At 38.2% G+C, this 21,546-nt stretch overlaps 1 protein-coding gene across 1 annotated transcript in view; it reads left to right on the forward strand.

The window, feature by feature from the left end:
• Positions 1-21,546, forward strand: part of LOC134800053 (LIM/homeobox protein Lhx1) — a 90,078-nt gene that overhangs the window by 29,473 nt on the left and 39,059 nt on the right. The window contains 2 exon segments of the mRNA XM_063772510.1: positions 17,690-17,847; positions 18,478-18,696. Of these exon segments, the coding sequence (XP_063628580.1) occupies positions 17,690-17,847; positions 18,478-18,696 (377 nt within the window).

Raw genomic sequence — 21,546 nt, forward strand, 5'->3', positions numbered from 1 at the left:
AAGAATTCAAAATCGGTTACAGATGCTGTGAAACTTAATTAGTTGACTTGAAACGCAAACATCTTATGTAATTGAGGTAAACATACAATTTTAGACTCAATCTAGGTTCGTTAAGGTCACAAATAATTTGGGTGGGCGGAATGTGAAAATTTTCTGCAGCAGTTTTTACGGCAGTCAGTAAAACGTAAAACCTGAGTTAACCGGAGCAGGTAATTCCTAGAGCGCCGTTCAGTTTTTAATCGACGTTTCGTATTGTTCAGTTGCTGACAGCCAAGCAACAAACGGTATACTTCCGCATTGCTGCACCGAACAACATTTTCCGATAGGTACTATGACGTTCTACTAACTTTTTTTAACATGGTATCAAGGAGCGATCACATTTTAAATATACCCAGCGACGTGTCATGTGACTTACTTAGTACCACTTGCACCATCCCACTAACCCGGGGTTAACCGGCTACACCTTGAGTTACATGGTTACTAATACAATTTGACACTGGGTTTACGGTTTAACCGCTTAACTCCGGGTTAGGGGGATGGTGCAAGTGGCGCTTAAAGAGTTATTTAGGTCATTCTAGAAAACTTAAACCATGGAACCAACTCAACCAACTTCAAAATCGCGAACAAAAATATTTCAAAGTAAACGGTGCGTCACCGTCTTACAATCTGTGTTGTCGATCTGTAACTGAAGTATCCGATCAATGATCACAATGCTTGCCTGTTAACACGATTCAAAACCATTAAATTTAGAAATGACCGCTATCCAAGGTTGCCGAAACCCGTGAACGTTCTCAAGCTACCGGTCCAGACCTCCCCGTTTTTATAGTTTTCAAATTTTTACTGCCTCCAGTAAATCATTATTTTCTGCGAACCGCCCATTCTTCGCGAATCGGACGCAGGAATGCTATCCAGTGATGATGTTCATTTGTGCTTTAATCGCGTTTCGCAGAATTCAGATTAACGTCTCGCAAGCCTCATCACAGATAGACCTTGTTTTGGTCCGGCGTTTTTCAACCGTGTATGTAAATAAAGGGGAACAATAAAGCCGCAATAATATTAATAACACCGATAAAAAATAAAAAAGCATATTCAAAAATCGAACGCGGGAACGAAACATGTATAGACAATAATGGAAAGGAACAAAGAGGTAAAAAAACGGGAAGAAACCTGTCGACGCCATGTTGTGTGGCGCTCGGCCTTCACGCCTCGGCCGCCGAAGATTATCTTTTGAAAAAAGAACCGAACGGCAGGCGCTCCGATCGTCAACAAAGGTCTTATACGCGTGTTCATTTCATGGATTTATCGCCTTTCATTGCTACTGATTAAGGATTACATTTGGCCGTAGAGGCGCCTACTCGATTTGTTTTCCGTCGGTGTCGAGAAAGAGCATCGTCACCGCGCCTGCGCCTCTCTGATGACCTGTCAATTCCGTCGTGTACGTCGGCCGTCGAACAAAAAAGTGACATTAGAGTGGCCATCTATTATTTTGACTTTATGTGGGGAGATGAAGCTGAGATTGATCGTGTTTGGCCCGGCCTTTTTAATTATATCGCATTCACTTGTTGAATGACTTCTACTGTTCGGTAGATGCAGCTAGTTAATGCCTTGTACAGGTCTGTAGACACAATTTCTTTTATAAGAAGTTTATCTCGCGATCTCATCATCATCAAGTTCAAATGAAACGTCAGAGAACAAAATAATAATGCAAAATTGCAAATTACTGAATAACATAGCGTCGTTGCGCTTTTCAAAGCTGATATGTGTTCGATTTTTGATTGACAAATAGTTACCTAGCAACAAAATACATAAGGTGTTAATTCATTTGATTAAGATCTCGCACATATAAGATTTGGTAAGCGCAACGACGATACATGAAAGCGTTTGGCTACCTATAAACACTGCTCCATTTGGAAACTTAAAATTAAACATTAATATTTTCAGCAGAAAGTTACATTTTCCAGGATTTTTTATTGTGCAGGGATGGTACCTGTATACTGTACAAGAGGAAAAAGTGCAATTTACGGCGTTCTATGTTGATAAAGTCCATTTTTGCACCGTGAGTCCTTAGGAGCCTTGGATCATTTTAAGAAGGAGTGCCAACAATATTTTAAATTCTAAGCCATGGGAATCATCCTGGAACTTCCTCCAGACAGAACAGTGAACTTACTTCAAAGTCATATTTCCTTGCCTCATAATTTTTCTTCTACGCGCAATCTCCACTGTTTTATAAGCTACTTGCCACATACGTGCGTTTTTGCGCATAATGCGCGCGCACATCAGCGCGCAATTCGCGCCGTGTGTCACGGCGCGCGCGTCTCCTCGCTCATTGTGCGATTTCGTACGCCCGTAAATGCTTCATTACTGCCGGTTATTATTATGTGACAACTTGTTTCAGGTTTTATGATATTATTTAAGCTACTTAGGGCCACTTACTAACTGCACCATTCACTAACCCGGGGTTAACCGGTTAAACCTGGAGTAACCATGGTTACCAGTACAATTTGACACTGGGTTAACGGTTTAACCGGTTAACCCCGGGATAGTGGGATGGTGCAAGTGGCCCTTAGGGGCTCAGGACGTATTTAAGTGGACCTATGGGATGGTGCAAGTGGCGCTAAGTAGTTACTTCTCCTAGTTGTATTTACCGACATCAGTAAGGTATACATATAAAGGCCATGTAAAGATAGTACCAATAAAAAATTCCCAACTTTCACATAATCAACACACACATAAATAAATAAAGCCACCGCACACGCACCGGCGCGGCGCAGGCGCAATCTTGGAGGGTCACGATCTGCGGTCACGGCGCCGCTCGGTGTCGTCTGGAATTGATAGCCGTTTTGATGTTGCTGTTCTTTTCACGTTTACATACAAGACGTTCTGTAGTAAATAGTAAAGTTTTCTGCGATTTTGAATCACCTTTGTATTTTTTTCTGAGTTAGTGAAATGAGTCATTGCGATCATCGATGAAGCGTAGAATTTTCGGATAAATATTTGAATCATTTTGGGTGAAGAAAAACGTAGAGTACTTCCTACTTTGTATCTTTAGGTATTTAAATAAATGGCTCCTTAAGCCAGTTGAGGGTAGATGAAAACATTACATGATCAAATAATGTAGGTTAAAGTCAGGTCGTTCAGTGACAGTTCCAGGTGGTTTTGAATCTGGTTGGTTAATCAATAAATGTTATAACTACCCGAAAATGTACAAATTGTTTGTTTACTTTTATTTAAATACCTAAAGGTACAGACTATAATGGCTGGTCGATCATACAATGCGATACTCATCGGGTTGTCTAAATTTTGAAATTATTTACCACATCTTACCGATTTTAAAACAAATTAGATCAGGCTTATCCAAAGGACTTGACGGCCAGCCACTGTTTTAAATTGTATCAGTTTTAAAACACCCATCAAAATGATTGTTATCATTTAACCGACGATACTCACTATCAAACTTACCTACATTACCTATTAGATTCTGCCTAAGTAGAAGGTAAGGCAACCAGACCACATCCACGCGAGCTCAAATCACAAATTTTATAACTGGATGAAATGTTCAATTGCTCTTTCTTTACTCTTCTTACCCAATTCTATTCAATCAATAACCTATTTTTGTCATACCCATCTCGTTACATCCAAAAAAAAATAATTATCCTGCACCCAATTCTTCACCGCGATATATATATGGCTGCCTAATTTGTCTGCTTTCGCGCCATTGTGTTTAGAATGTTAGATCATTTTGTCTATGGTTAGATCAACATGGCGTCCCTAATGGCGGTTAGACGCTGACATATTGCTTTTCGACTGTTGAATAAGTGTTATTTATGTTGTTTTTGTTTGAGTTTGTATGGAATTAAGGAGCCGGTGCTTGCCGGGTCGCTTCGCTGACCTGTAGTAGTATATCATTATGGTGTTATTGAATAAATAATGTTGTGTCGATGCTTGTAGGTTTGAAGATTTAATATCGGTGGTATGATCGTTATTTATTTGCGTTTTTGCCACTGTACATACGAGCATATTTAGACGTATAATAGATCAAAGTGAGGGAGTGACATATTTTCATAAAAAAATGACATTAGGTACATGTTGTCATTTTCATTGCAAATGCCATGTAGAGTCTATGTTGAACTGTAAAATAAGATGTTTACAGATAATACCTAACCTAGTGCATAATTATTTTCTATCGTATTTTCTCGGAAATATTCGTATTTGTCATGCTACTTCAGTCAATCTCAGTACTTTTTGTACCGAGACTGACTGAAATAGCAAGACACGTTCGTACGATTCCGTGAAAATGCGATTAAAAATAATTATGCACTACATCTATATTACGGCAACTGTGTATTACTTTCTTAATTGGTTATATTTTTTTAATTTGCAAGCTTGAATCTCCTAAATGATTCCATGGAAGTATATTGCTGATATTGCTTCCTTACTATATGTACTTAATATACTGTAATAAAGGTAAAGGTACCTTTACCTTTATTTAAGTAGCCATATTCTTCCCTATTCAAATATAGGTATGTCGGTAGTCGTTATACGTATAAAATCGTATAGGTAGTACCTATTTTTTATAACAAAAACTACAATCCACTCCTTATTCTTTAATTCCAAAACAGCCTTTTGTGCGTTTTTTCCCATACAAACTATAACAGCTACCTCAAAAAACTCACAATAAACTCACATACTCTCGTACATAACCTCAAAAAGCAAGTCACGAATCAGACGACTGCAAACTCGCAAGTCATGCCGACTGCGTTTCGTGGTAGCAAAAAAGTCGGCTTGTTGTAAGTTGGCTTTGGGGTTGTGTTGTGGGGAAGTCTTTTGTTAATTAACTGTTGATGATTAGTTTTTATTAAATACTTAACATAGCCCTGGTGTTTTAGTGAACAAAGTTTGATCTAAGTCAATTAATAGGTAAGCAATAGTCAAAGCAAGTTAAGCAAGTAATAGCCTTGTAAAAAATAGAAACAAGTAAGCTTATACGTAATTAAAAAAGTAGAAGGATATTTAACTTACAAGTTTAATTATACGAAAGTTTTAAACTGGTATCTACGTAAGTTAATTGAAAAAAATATACCTTTAAGTCTCGTATAACTCTAAGAATAATTTAAGGTGTAAGGATTTTAACTTGAATTAATCTTTAAATTCTCGACAATTTTTATTTTTAATTTATAATTGAACTTTTGTTTGAAAGTTCTTTTTTCAAAGGCATTTTATTAGAACTCTCTCTTAATCAGATTATATTTAGAGTTGAGGCTATTCTGTAAAAAAAAACTGTCCAAACGGTTTCAACATCGAGTTGCCCGAAACTGAAAAAAAAAACAATTTCACCAGCCCAAAACACCGCCTGTCGTTCTATACACTACTTTTACATACACCGATGTTTCGCACGCACGCTCTCCGCGCACATCGATAAAAGAAGGCGTGCCCGTCGCCACTGCTTTCACCAATCACAACCCGCCGTTCCATGTGTGCGTACGGTATCCTTCGATGTGTGCTCAGACACCGGCCCAGTGTGCGTGACTCCACGTCTATATGAGCACCGTATATATGAAGCGGCTACCAACTCCACAAAGGTTCCCATATCTTTTATGTTCTAAGATCCTTATCTTTCTGTTTCTTATTTTACTTTTAAGATGGTGGTCTCAAATTAACGGTCGGCCCCATAAACACGCAATAACAAACTTTAATATGCTTGTAATACAAAATAATCACTGATTTTTATTACTTTTTCAGTGCTAATAGGTTGTTAGAGATGTAGAGATAGTGGTAATATTTTGGTGGAATTATTCATGAATCGCGCTGATTGAATTGTTAATAGGTCTTGAGTGTCCATTAGCATTTTCTTGGACCTTAAGAGATGGCAGAGATTATCTCAATGTTAGTTAACACGCGGTGAGGTTAATGTAGAGCTTTTATTTCATTAATTTGCAATGAAATTTCAGTATCCATTGACTGCGAAATTATTATCTAGAAGTTTATAACTCCATGCCTCAGTGATTTGTTGTATATTATTCATTAAAAAAAACAACGGGTTGCACTCCGGGAGTGCCGACAGAAGTGCTCAATAACTATTCCAAAATGTTTGCAGCACTATGTATAATTGACCCATCCTCCTTTCTATTGAAAAACTTTAGTTCCGAAATTGCTGGCCAGTGAACTTAAATTTGTAGCGTTAATTGTTTAAAATTCGAATAGAAATTGTAAAGTTACCTTGCAGACCTCGCATCTAAATATATTTGGTCATGATATTTTGAGTTTTATTCACCAGTACTAGAGTTCACTTTTATTAGCGATTTCATCAAGATGAGACTTTATTGAATTATATTGGAGTGATATAAAGTTAGAATGTAACTGTGAGATCCTCGTATTTCAGCCCGTACAAGATTAGAACATTGAGCTTTATTGCTTAATATAAAAGTCCAGTTTTAAATAATTGACCTGATTATGATACGTTATAGATGGTCAAGCAAATCTTGTCAGTAGAAAAAAGGCGCGAAATTCAAATTTTCTATGGGACGATATCCTTTCGCGCCTACATTTATCAAATTTGCCGCCTTTTTCTACTGACAATATCTGCTTGACCCAGTATATGACTAAAGTTCTTTGGTGAATAACATTGTCCGTCACACATGACATACTTAAGTCACGCAAGCGCCCTGCGCCGCCTACCTACATGAAACAGCCGGCTCAGGCATACATTTTCGCCGTGCGGTAGAAAGAGAGGAGAGACGCCTTCGCGTTACGCGTTACGCTGTCCCGAGTTTATCATTTTATCCCCACCTCAAAAAGTGCTCAGCGCCGCTAAAGAAGTTTTCACTTCAAAAATGTTTACCTATGACAGTTTTTTTTTACGTACAACTTCATCTTGGATGGACACAAACATCATAGTAAAAAGAAAAGGTAACACCTTAAAAAATTAGGTACTTATACAAATTTACCCAAAATTAAACAAAATGTTAATATGACGCAGAAAACGTAAGGGATAAAAGGAAAAAGTATAATTTTCTTTATTTTCCTCTACTGCATTGGCAAGTAAATCACGAAAATTTAGCAAAATTTATTCCAAGTGGGATCCAGGTACGTCGACGTCAAAGATATGTTTACACTTTTGCAATTTGTTCCTCTGTAATAAGGCGAAAAATGTAAACATATCTTTGACGTCGACTGTACACATGTTAGCGTGCACCTACCAACATAGGTATCTATTGATGTAAATGTAGGTATACATAAGTAGGTACAACTTCATTAAAGAAACACACACGAAATGGAAAATAGGTAGTAATCGTTCCGAATAGAAGCCACAAACATCGTTTTGAACCCAGATCAAAGTCTCGTTTCGCGTTTGAAATGTTTGAATTGAAAATTCGACAATAAAAGGACCGTTTTCCCGCCAAAATTCGATTAGGGACTACGACCGGGACAAAGGAAGTCGTTTATTTGGGGGCGGTTTAAAATTGATTTTAAAATTGGGGCGTGCGTTCGCTGGTGCCAACTGCCAATGCCATGAAATATCGTTCGATTTTCGAATTCTGGAGATTTTATGTCAGGGTTTGGAGTAGGTTCCTAAAGAAGTGTTCGTGATTTTATCAGATTAAGAGCAGAAATCTTGTATCTAGTTATATTAATGTTCTCATCAAACGATGATGTGTTTTATCGAAATTATGAATTTATTTTGTGAATTATCTTGAATAACTTCTTAATCTAGGTTGATTTACTTTACGCAAAAAAATCAAAGGTTGATAGACTTCAGCCCTGAATCTGGCCATCAAAACATGTTTAGGTTATGACCTAAAAAAAAAATCTTGTAATAAAGTTTTTGAAAATCTTAGTAAAAAAATATTTTCTTATGAAAAAACTAGACATTTTTCGTCAACACCCATCGCAAGCTATAAAAACTTTTATTTTTAACCAATAAAAATTAAAAACAACCCATCAATGTTTGCAAATACTCTATCTGTTTATCTACCACACCGATCTTCCACTCGAGCTAAGTGCAGTGTTTACCGACGGCGGAACAGGGCGCCGAGGGCCCTTGGCCGCGGACGCTTGGCCTCGAGGGCCTGGGCAAACTTGCCTGTGAGAAAAACCGTTCAAGTTTTAGGGTACAAGTAATTATATTGTTATGAGGTCGATCATCGCATAGGTTACTGAACAGAACAAAGTGAGTGAGTGTCATTATAAACGTCATATCTTCATAGAAATTATTAGACATTAATGATGTCATTGGCACACTATGCCATTGCAAATGCGATGCAGAGTTAACTTGGTCCATCTCTAGGAATTTTTCAGGTCTATGAATATTATTTAAGTAGAAATATAGTATATACCTGCATGCCTACTTATTAGGCAATTCTCTGCAGTGGAATTTAGTACAGCAACTCTGATATTCCTGTGTTCTTAAAATCGGCCATGATTTTCATGATATCAGCAATTTTAATTAATTTTATTCAAATTTTCACGTCACAGTCGGTCCAGGTGAATAGTATTCCCCTACATCCAAACCAATTGTTTTTGACACTACGAAACAAATAAGACACAAACATACCTACTTATTTACAATAACCCTACATATTAACAGTCGGTTGTGGTAGAGCCGGAATAAGCTATTTGGGCTAAGGCATTTGCAATGAAACATTTCTATGAAAATATGTATGACATTTATAAAGACAATCCATTAGGTACTTTTTCATATTCAAGTTGGTGCAAACTTCGCTTACACGGACTCTAGGATCAATGTCAGGACCAATACGTATCTAAAAAAATTTTTTTTTGGCGAAAGTCGTTTCTGCGTCTGACATTAGCCGTATTACCAGCCAGCCACAAATATGAATAACGGAATACCGGAGCATATTAATCTTGCGCTGACTTGCGTGTTTCGCGCAAGTCATCGGGGGGAAACAGGCCAAATTAGGCGGCGCGATAAAAAGATTTCCGAAAACATAATGACGTTACGCTACGAAGCTACTAAACTCTTGACTATTCTAATAGAACAGCGACTCACTTGGTCGAACTTGCTGTAATTTTGTCGAGAGGCATACCAAACATAACAAACTTTGGTTTTTCGTTATTGGTGGTAGACCTTCATGTCTGCTGCTGATATTTTGGTCCAAATAGGAAGCAGCAAGTGAGATTCCGGGCTTACCGACGTTTGAAACGCTTAGAAATCTTCTGGTAGTATGTAGGTACATGTACCTATAGTTTGGCCCAGGACTGTGTCAATTTAAACATAGACTAGAGAGAATCATAATGTCTTTGTCTTACACTAGTACAGTCACCTTCAATAAAATGCTACTCTTCAAAGGCCGCAATAATATGTGACACGCTCTTATGGGTCTACAAATAAGATCGAGTCAGATATTTTTGCGGCCTTCGTTGTATAACATAATATTGCAGGTGACTGTACAAGCATCCAAAAGAAAGGGATGGGTATTGAGTATAATTTTCCTGGTTCTTACTGTCTGACAAGTTGTGTTTGCCAGTCCTATATCTTATATATTCAGTTTTTGTGCTGATTTTAGTCAAACCCAAATGATTGAATGGTACCTAAAGATGAACTCTTTATTAAGTTAAAAACGAAACTTTGAACATTTAAAAAAACTGCATAAAGTACCCACTCAGGGCTGATTTAGACGGCGCGCGAACTCGCATGCGATTTTAGTTACATTGCGGGCTGTTGGTTATGTCCAATTAAACCGACCGATTAAAACCCGCAATGTACCGAAACTCGCATGCGAGTTCTCGCATCGTCTCATGAGCATGAGGGCATGAGCCCTCAATCTGAATAGTCAAACCAAATCAAAGTTCCAACTTCAGTACGTTACTATTCAAGTCTTCATTCAAAAATTGAGCATAGAATCAGCACAGCGTCATAACTTCTATTACTGGCTGAAAGTTAGCCTTGATAACCCTAACTTCATTTAAAAACGTTCCAACGATATTCCAAATTCAAATTTGAATAAATAAATTGTCGGAGCTCGTAGGGTTGTCAGTTGTTCGCATATCGGCGCTCGGACAAGCTCATCGCGCCGTGTCAGATGTTGGTTGTAGCCGCGGGCTGTGCCGGTATGGCCAGAAAAAAAAAACATTTTACATATGTAGGCTCGTGAATTTTGATTAGATTCTTTAATGTTAGGATGCTGTAAGAAAATTTTATTAAAATTCAGTGCCAAAGAGTAGAACTTTGTTAACTGCCTTATGCAACTATGGCGTGTATATCGTGTATATCGTCCAACGACACTCATTCTTTTAAGAATAAGAATAAGAATGATTTATTGCAGTACTGTGTACATTTATGCATTTTGGGCACATAGGTATATTAAAGAAATAGTTTTGCATAGGTAGGTATATATATGTCGAAATACCGAGGGTCCTAAAAGCGGTGGGCGCGTGGGGTAGTACGATAATGTATTACTTCACAGCTAAACCAGTATGCTACCATGCTACCAGTGCATGAAATAAACCTTAGGACTCGTTAACCATACTAGTGCCTACTATACTTCAGTACTAAATGTTTAAAAGAACTAATTGCTATTTTTAACTCAAGGGAGCGATATGAAAGTAAAAAGAAACCGTTTAAATGTTTATTCAAGTCAAACTAGGCCGGCTCCAGCCCTACGCCTCTAACATGAGAAGATTTAGCCCTATATGGGACCGGCAACAAACTCAGAGGGACAAATCTTTTCAAAACAAGTTAAAACAACACATAACACATCATTTCTTTATTTCACAAAAGTAAGCTTCTAATGAAACATAAGAAATCAAAATAACACTTGAAATAAAACACTTAGCTAAATGGTTAAAGAACGCGGGATTTTATAAGCTATCAGAATAATCCTTTAGGTATAAACCTTCAGGAACGTAGCGAGTTAGGCACGAGGTTGGCTAACGAGTATGTCCGATCTCTAGCGCGGTCCGATCAAGAAGAACTACCAGCGGCGGAGCCTCTCCGCTCCCGCCTCAGTCAAGTTGGCAAACCTGCTCGACCAGTCTACCAACATACCGACAAAAACGCCAACTCGTGCCTACGCTCACTCGAGAGAAACCTCTCGACGTTCCAAAGCCTTCTACCTGTCATTTTAGTTCAACAACACGCCAATAGATGGCGTTACTCTCTACGCAACTTTATTTCAACAATGCGCCAATAGACGGCGTTACTCTCTACGCAACTTTATTTATTTTGTTACAACCAAATAATACGTAGCTCAACATTGCTAATCGATTTTATACAGGCGTCTAAAATAATGAACTATAACGCTGCAGTACGTCTTTCTGGTGTCAGGGTTCGACACGGCCGTCCTGCGCTACACACGTCCTCGTGTGTGGGTGTATGCATTTGATTCTGTAACAAAATACTCAGCACAGTATCTCATCGCTCGGTCATTCCTGACCCACAATTTAGGTCTCACTCAAATTACTATTAAAATCAAACTTAGTTATCAATCAAACCAGAAAATAGTTCAAAGTCATTAAACAATCCTCATTTCTCTAGTCAAAAATAGTCCATCGAGCAACGACTAAATAAAAATAGTCATCAGTAATCATCGCCGCTATCTAGCGGATACAACTTCAATAATCATCGCCTCCATCTGGCGGATACTCTCAAATTTACGAGAAAAGAGAACAATCTCAAACACCAAAAACACAAATCACAACAGCTCTAATTCATTGCTCGACAGTATCACTACTATTGTCATCAATATCAATTTACGGGGAAATTATCTGGCATTAAAAAAAAATATTTGGGTCAAATGTGATAATAATCATTGTAGGACATCTTAAAATAAATAGCACTCTGACTTAATAATGCCAATTTTACTCATATGAACACAGTACATCAACAGGAATTCATTTTTCACAAAACAACACCAGTCCTTCGGTGAATTGCCAGTCCTTCGGCAGATACCAGACCCTCGTCAGAACTAACCATCTCAGCCGCGTAAGTGCTACTCCTCGCGAAGAGCATTCAGCACATAAAAAGCAGACCACGTGCACCTCTTACATGCTCCGGCACTTCTGATGCGGTCACTAAACAATACCCAGTCCATCTAAAGCAAAACATTAGTGCCCAGTCCATCGGGCGTGCCTTCAGTCCATCGAAAGCAAAACAGTAGTGCTCAGTCCATCGGGCTTGCCTTCAGTCCATCGAAAGCAAAACAGAAGTGCCCAGTCCATCGGGCTTGCCTTCAGTCCATCGAAAGCAAAACAGTAGTGCCCAGTCCATCGGGCTTGCCTTCAGTCCATCGAAAGCAAAACAGTAGTGCCCAGTCCATCGGGCTTGCCTTCAGTCCATCGAAAGCAAAACAGTAGTGCCCAGTCCATCGGGCGTACTTTCAGTCCTTCGAAAGTACAAGCTTTCAGTCCGTCGAAAGCAAAAACAATGTTAAGAGTGAATTCCAAAAATAAAATAAAAAAAGCGTTACAATCTTGTAACTTAGAATCACTGACACTATCAGCGTCAACTGATCGACTGAAACTGAACATTACTGATCAAATCACTAAAGATCGCTTTCTACTTTAGTTTTAACAACAAAAACTCGCTCAACACTTCTATACAGAAGTAAAACATCTAAAAATAATCCCAACGAAATGGGAACTGCTCACCAGATTAATAAAGCATGATGCACGCGACCAAGTCAAAGGTGGTGGTGGTGAAGTCCGACCCAAGCACGAAGGCTGATGCTTTCCAACTTGCAGTTGCCGTTGCTGCGGCAGATGGCGAGATGCACGATGTGGTTCATCATAGCTGGCTATTACTGAAATCATCATTTGCACGGTATCAGGTTTATCATGTATGCAGGTTAAACTTCAGGGTTTGTGAATGTGCCCTAGTAGCGGACGCAAAGACATATTGCCATAGGATACGGGACTTTAAAAATCTCAGATTAAAATTTAAACTTCAATGAGTGCGTTTTATTTCCTTCTATGAACAAACAAACACGTGTCCCAAAAATAAGTAACGCGGTAAAAGGGGCCAATACAAAAAGTGACAGCTTATTAGTTACGTTCGACTGTTATGCTTCGCCATTACACTCAAAATAATATTCACTAATAAACAATTAGAACGAAACCTGTCCTTTTATTTCCAAATCTCCAGCACAGATGATACTGCACAGCTGCTTCTGTGTCACATGCGTAATGGTGTCTGTAAGTTGGCTCGGCTCGGGCTGCAGGACACTGTAACATTAATTTTCATATGCGTAGCTCATGTTTCCATAGTATGCACGATTTGTGATCTATCACGGCATTACGGGCAATAATTTGTAGCAATTTTACTAATTACTAAACAGGATTACAGGAGGAATTACAGGATCAATTTCTAACGGTGCATTGTATTTTCAAAAAAAAATATTTTTGAGGGTAGAAGCACAAGTGAGCGATGAAATAATATCACGTCGTGATAGACGATATTTGGTTGTAATTAACAACATGGATTTCACTTCAAAATAATTCAAGATCACTTAGATTTAAATGGATTATAAAAATTAATTGTATCTTCATAAAAAATCAATTATTGAGGGTAGATTCACAAGTGAGCGATAAAATAATACCACGTCGTGATAGCCGATATTTGATTGTAGTTAACAAGATGGATTTCACATCAAAATAATTCAAGATCACTTAGATTTAAATGGATTATAATGAATTGTATTTTCATGAAAAATCAATTATTGAGGGTAAATTCACAAGTAAGCGATGAAATAATATCACGTTGTAATAGCTAATACTCGGTTTCAATCAACAGTATGGATCCCAAATCAAAATAACTCAAGATCGCTTCGATTTAAATGGATTACAAAAAATAAAGAAACGTAACGATCCCAGAGATGACGTCACGTCACAACCGTTATGCTAGATTGCCTCAATCATAATTCACAATTTCACAATAATTCTCACCAAATAACAATGAATTGCACTCACCTTTCAATGAAGGTTAGACACGTGAGCTTACCATTACCACGTGTCCAGATTATGGAATGTAGGTCACCAAAACACACGGAAATACACCACGCTCCCAGGTGGCTGTGCAAGCAATACATGAAACTCTGCATCGATCCCACTTGCTGATGTCGAATACTGATGGTCGTAAAAGCGGTGGGCGCGTGGGGTAGTACGATAATGTATTACTTCACAGCTAAACCAGTATGCTACCATGCTACCAGTGCATGAAATAAACCTTAGGACTCGTTAACCATACTAGTGCCTACTATACTTCAGTACTAAATGTTTAAAAAAACTAATTGCTATTTTTAACTCAAGGGAGCGATATGAAAGTAAAAAGAAACCGTTTAAATGTTTATTCAAGTCAAACTAGGCCGGCTCCAGCCCTACGCCTCTAACATGAGAAGATTTAGCCCTATATGGGACCGGCAACAAACTCAGAGGGACAAATCTTTTCAAAACAAGTTAAAACAACACATAACACATCATTTCTTTATTTCACAAAAGTAAGCTTCTAATGAAACATAAGAAATCAAAATAACACTTGAAATAAAACACTTAGCTAAATGGTTAAAGAACGCGGGATTTTATAAGCTATCAGAATAATCCTTTAGGTATAAACCTTCAGGAACGTAGCGAGTTAGGCACGAGGTTGGCTAACGAGTATGTCCGATCTCTAGCGCGGTCCGATCAAGAAGAACTACCAGCGGCGGAGCCTCTCCGCTCCCGCCTCAGTCAAGTTGGCAAACCTGCTCGACCAGTCTACCAACATACCGACAAAAACGCCAACTCGTGCCTACGCTCACTCGAGAGAAACCTCTCGACGTTCCAAAGCCTTCTACCTGTCATTTTAGTTCAACAACACGCCAATAGATGGCGTTACTCTCTACGCAACTTTATTTCAACAATGCGCCAATAGACGGCGTTACTCTCTACGCAACTTTATTTATTTTGTTACAACCAAATAATACGTAGCTCAACATTGCTAATCGATTTTATACAGGCGTCTAAAATAATGAACTATAACGCTGCAATACGTCTTTCTGGTGTCAGGGTTCGACATATATATATATATATATATATATATATATATATATATATATAAACGGACATCGACAGGACTGTATCAATTGAATCATAATAATGCGAAATATTGAAAGCGAATTATCAAGAAACTTTTTGGCAACTATTTTTTTTATCTAAATATTAGGTTGGGTTATACGTACTATGCAATGAATAATGATAGGTACCTATAGCTAATAGACAGCCAGCTGTGCCCTCTTCGGGCCGCAAATATTTTATATCTGCGACCCCAGTGTTTGTCGAGGGTAAACGGTTTTCGCGCCCCTACTACAAGTACGTGCCTAACTTCGAGTTTGCTAGAGGCGCTTTTTAAAAATAAAACATGACCATAGTCTTGGAATCTGGCAAGTTGGTTTGAAATGGAAACAGTGCGTCCGTCTTTGCTAACTCTGCGACTATGACGAAACACAGTATGGAGTGTGATAAATTAAACTGATGTGACTAGCTATGATTAGTTGCATAGAAATTTGACGTTTATAAGCACACTTCCTCAATTTGTTATTGAAAAGTCTAAGCAGACTTACCTTGCTCCGACTCTAGAGAATGCATAAAATTTAAAATACAAGTAATATACTTGGTCAAGCGAATCTTGTCAGTAGAAAAAGGTAGCAAATTTAAAAATTGTAAGCGCGAAGGGTTATCATCCATAGAAAATTTGAATTTCGCGCCTTTTTCTACTGACAAGATTTGCTTGGCCAAGTATAAAATTGTCGTCGATTTAAATATTTATTTTTGAGTGGAACCAATTACTAGTTACATCTAGGCGCTTTATTAATCTTTGAGATGTCCGCGTAATTAGGAAATAATTTTGCCTTGATACCTAGAAAGAGATGTTCCATAGATTTTCAAAAAAGTATCCTCGATTTTACTACACGTAAAGTTGTTTGTTATGTAATATTAAAACTTCCTAGTCTATCAACCTATTCTCAATTTCCAAACCGTTGGCGAAAATTTTCATTTTTAATATTTACATTTTCCTGTAGAATTTATTTCGTGAATTACTTCTCCATCTTTTAAAAGTAGGGGCAACCAGCATCACTTCAAAAATCCCGACACAGAACAGCTCATCACTGTTTTTCTCTCCTGTCAGTTGTATCTTTTTTCATCTGAGCCGACTCGAGGTAGGTAAGTAATTGTTTTTGCGGCTAATTCCACCCCCGTCTTTGGGGTGCAGAAATTGCATTTTTATTTAGTTTAGCCGGCATGCGATTACTTTTTGATAGGTTCTATCCAATTGTAAAAGGGTTTTAGTTATGAGAGCAGTTAGGCTTATGATTGGAAAATAATGTCGTTTCATTTAATGTTCTAATGGATAGTGATGACATGAATTTATAATGCTTAAGGCATTTTTTACTTTAGTAGGTTTTCACAGAATATAATTTTAGGCACATATTTACTATTAGTACATGCACTCAGGCAAAATTTACCAACAAAATTGTAATACACCTGCTATTGTATCATGGTTGCATTTTTATCACTTGTCATGTCATGCGTCAGTTTCGCACTTACATACTTGTTAGAAAGTGACAGGCATGATGACAGATGATAAAACCGACCATCTTAGCCCTACTGCGGCCCTAGCACGGTCGCATTTTTATCACCTGTCACCAATCACCATGCCTGTCACGTTCTAACAACGAAAGTAAGTGCGAAAGTGACAGGCATAGTGACAGGCGATAAAAATGGAACCATGCTTCCACCGCTGGACTACAATTGGTTGACATAGGTACTGCACTCTAGAATAAAACTGTTTAAATATAATATTATCTACACTTTCTATGCAAATTCTATAAATACGACTCATTTTTATTAACCTTGGCAGGTGCTACGAATTCCATGTGCTACAAATATGTGTTTATAAACAAACAAAACAAACAAAATTTACTTTATTCATGTAGGCCTAGCAACAAGCTCTTATGAATCGTAATTAATCTTAATCTAATTATCAGAGCAATTTATTGATGTTAATATTATTCCATAATACAATTGGATTATTATACATATACTTTTATATCGTAAACACACTCATATGTACCTGTAAGCACACTGTACCTGTACATTTTGAAACGAACTTCAAACCTCACATGTTAATTGAAGTGCCAACAACAGCCCCGCCTTCGTCACCGCAAACCACATGTGAGCATGACTACAATGTCCAATGCGGTAATATGACAAAATAATATATAATTTTGCTGTACAATAAATATTCTGCACAGACATGGCACGTTTTTTATCGTTTCGCCGTGGATAAGACGTTAGTCACCTTCTTAAAAGTAAATAAGTATGTAAGTGCGAGAATGATGGACGTTTTATCTACGCTAAATATATTCGTCAGTTGTCGACCCTTATACGACTAATATAAATATTTGCAAAGGGCTAATAATTGCAATCGCAAGTTTAGATGAATATTTCACAGCCTTATCTGAATTTATTGCCGAACTAGGTATGATTTTATAGTACCTATCTACGGCATTCGTCAGCTCTATATGTCTTTTTTTTGACCATAGCAAGTTATGCTTGACCGCAATCTGTTTCCGTGACCATAGAAAATCTGGCTCTAGAAGTAGATCATGATCGTCCTTAGCTTTCTCTGGTACGACATCGGTGAAAACTTTTCAGCTTCATTAAAATTGTAACTAATAAATCTTTTCCATTGTTCCAGCGGACTCACTCCTAGGCTCAGGTTCGGACGACGAAGAGGAAGACGAATCCCGCGCAGCGAACAACTCGAGCAGTCCGGCGCATGCGCCGCACCCGGCGCTGCATTCTGAGCTCTCGCATAATGGAGACGCGAAACCGCATGATGACTCGGAGGACCAGGTGGGTACTATGAGTGTTGTTGGCATTTCAACGTGTTTTGTCTCTTTCTGAGAAACACCAGCCACAGTGATAGACCAGGACAAACGTATTTTAAGTAAGAAGTAGAATCCCGCGCAGCGAACAACTCGAGCAGTCCGGCGCATGCGCCGCACCCGGCGCTGCATTCTGAGCTCTCGCATAATGGTGACGCGAAACCGCATGATGACTCGGAGGACCAGGTGGGTACTACGAGTGTTGCTGGCATTTTTAACGTGTTTTGTCTCGTTCTGACAAACACTAGCCACAGTGATAGTCAAGGACAAACGTATTTTAAGTAAGAAGTAGAATCCCGTGCAGCGAACAACTCGACTCAACTCACAACAACTCAACCAAAACTGGTTTATGCCGGCCTGCCCCACATGGACCTTACGAGTACATATTTATAAAGTCCTCGTCGATTTCGATGACGGCACCCCTGCAATTATGGATTACGCCTGTTATGGGCTCTAATGTGGCTGGCCAGGCCGAACTTAGTCTTGAAGACTCTATTGCAGGTGTATTTATAGGTTATTAACAATACCTCCACCATCTCTTCCAAACCTCCCCAGCACCCGACCACATAGTCGCATTCAGTTGTTTCTCTTCTCCCAGGGCTCCCTGGACGGCGACGCTGAGACCCGGGACTCCCAGGCCGAGAACAAGTCCCCGGACGACGGCAACGGGGGCTCCAAGAGGAGGGGCCCGAGAACCACGATCAAGGCCAAGCAGCTGGAGATTCTCAAGTCGGCGTTCTCGCAGACGCCGAAACCGACGAGGCATATAAGGGAACAGCTGGCGAAGGAGACGGGGCTTCCGATGAGGGTTATACAGGTCAGTCTTATAACAGGAAATAGGATTCCTATCCTCCTAAGGCCCAAGGTCCTACCTATAGTTCTTCATCAGTTCGATGATAAACCATATTCAATTGGAACAGAGTTGCATTTCATGTGTTTCGTTAAATTCTCAAACAAATAATCAACTCTATCACCTGCACTATAGGTTCATATTTCAGTGGCAAATTTTGGGTTTACCATTTGTATGGCTGGGCCTTAGGAGGCTATAAGGTGCAGGGGGGGCAAGTCGACTGCGGAAAAAATGGCTGAAAATATATGGCACTCTAGTTAATAATGTAAAACATGGAAGATATTTCGATTAGTTGAAATTTCCCGCAGTCGAAATTGCCCCCCTTACAAAAATACACCTGCACCTTACAAAAATATAAAAAAATTCCGAAACTTTTCTACGTTGAAATGTCTCAATTTTTGAAACTCCAGCGGCGCATCAGTAAAAATACCCTAATCCCTAATAGGAGGATTAACACTCAAATGTCAATTATACGGAGTTGAAAGCGTTCAATCGATTTCGACGTACAAAGTCATCAGTTGACTGCTTTGTGAATTGAAAGTACTGTAGGTGCACGGTCGTTTATACAGGCCTTGAATAGGTATTCAATCCAATATAACAAGTTCTACTGTTAGATAGGAATGTTTCAGCATAGGAAATAACCGTTACCTTTTAGAGTAATCGAGTATTTTCGGCGCATACTTAAGAGGAGTGTGGAGGATAACTTCTCTATACAAACGTAGCCCCCATTTTCCTCTCTGAATATCGACATTATGAAAAATATTTTTTTTTACAGTAGTACCTTACTATATTAACCATAGCTATGCCACTTCGTCAAAATTACTTACTTACTACTACTACTTACTAGTTTGGCGCGATGACCCAAAATGAGTCTTGGCCTCCAACATAAGAGATATTTTAGCCGGCATTTTACGTCTAAATTACGTATCCCAATCCCTAAAAATTACATAAATACTAAATCAAATACCTTAGAACTGTAACAAATGACGAGCACTCCGTCACGGCGTTCGCAAATTGAATATTGCAGACGTGACAAATATCCTTATTAACGAACGCACCCGACTCGCAAGTTTTGAACGCAACTTTATTTACGGCGGTGTTTGTCGAATGTCTCATTTTGGAATTGGAATTTTCTTAACGGAATTAAGTGTCATTTTGTACTTATACTAGGTTAGAATTCTTAGAATAAGTTAATTTTGAGGGAGTATCTCAACTGTCTCAAGTATCTGAATCAGGAACAAGCTTGACGCTTGGAAAAATGAAGGTATTTTTATTATTTGATTAAATGATACATTTTAATTGTTCAGAAATGGTAAACACATGATTTAATTTAAGGTGCATAGCTTGGATTGAAATACATACTTACATACGTAGATATTTACTAAAATTCACTTAAAGTAAATATTTGTCGTCAAATATCCTTAAAAGTCGAATTACTACTTAAAATACTCGTAAAGAAATAAAGAGAAAATTTTGCACACTGATTTCGAAGAATAGAGTATTTTCGATCCGTTTCTTATGATTTTACTTCCACACCGAAAACAACAGGTACATATTCTAAAAAGTTACCTTTCAATTTCCCCATAAAACTTTCAAAAGTTCATCAAAACACCTCTACCTATACACATGGAAGCCGATTCACCACGGCACCAGATGTCTCGAGATCCTGTCCGTCACGCTTTTTGCTCCTTCCTCTTTGTCTCTGTTTTTGTCAGTGAGAAAAAAATACGTTTTACTTGAGTGTTTGTAAACGTAGGCGGTAAGGGCGACAACTTGAGTAATTAATTTCGTTGAGGAACTTGAGGATGATAGGAGGAAATCGTTCGTTAAGAGAAACATTACAATAGGAAATATTGAGAACGGTAGCTACGTACATTCTGGTATTGACTTTATAATAATTTTACTGTGGTTCCCTATAATAATAAAAAAGCCTTTTATTTCTTGAACATAATTTATTTTTTCATATTTGATTAAAATTTTGAAATAAATTATTCAAGAACCCCGTGTTCACAGGTGAAGGCTTCCTCCAAAGCCCTCCATGTATCTCGATCCTTGGCCAATTGAATCCAATTTGGCCCGGCAATTTTGGTAACATCATCTTGCCAGTGTTTTGGCCACTGTTTGCATAGTGGTGGTTCCCTATAGGAGCTTGAAATTACGGAATACGTTATACGTATTGCCATTCATGCCTCTTTCTTTTCTTCTAAGAACTTATTAGTCTTGTTACCCTTTTTGAGAATTGGTAATGTTACACCTGTATTTACATATTTTTTACTTTACGAACTAAACTTTACGGTCTCTATGCAAAATTTTCCCGAATATTTAGGACAACGTAACGTGTGCAATTGTGCATTGACCCCCAGTTCTTAGTACGATCGTGAAACATAACGTAAATGTCTATGGAAAATTTAACAATATTTTATTTTCTAACTCTTATAATATAATATTTTATGACCTACGTAAGTATACCGTATAATGTGAAAAATAATTGCATAGGTACACGAATAAAATATGGAAATGGCAACATAAAACTGTGCAAGAAAAGCTACTTATAGTAAAAACAGCATAACCATGAAACAACAAAGAAAAAAGTTTATTGTAACCGATACCAACATTTAGTACCCGCAAACCAAAGACAAATATTGTTCATCCAATAATGTCAAGTATGTTAAGTGGATTCATAAACAACTTTTTTCTTTTTTTGCCGTCATCCGTCAAGTCTCGCCAGATCGCGCGTGTCAAATGCTTCTGCCACCACATGTGGGTCTAGAAAAACCACAATAAAATATTATTAGTGACACGCAATAATGAACCTTC

Source organism: Cydia splendana, chromosome 19 (genome assembly GCF_910591565.1).
Source record: "Cydia splendana chromosome 19, ilCydSple1.2, whole genome shotgun sequence".
In the NCBI taxonomy this organism is placed as follows: domain Eukaryota; kingdom Metazoa; phylum Arthropoda; class Insecta; order Lepidoptera; family Tortricidae; genus Cydia; species Cydia splendana.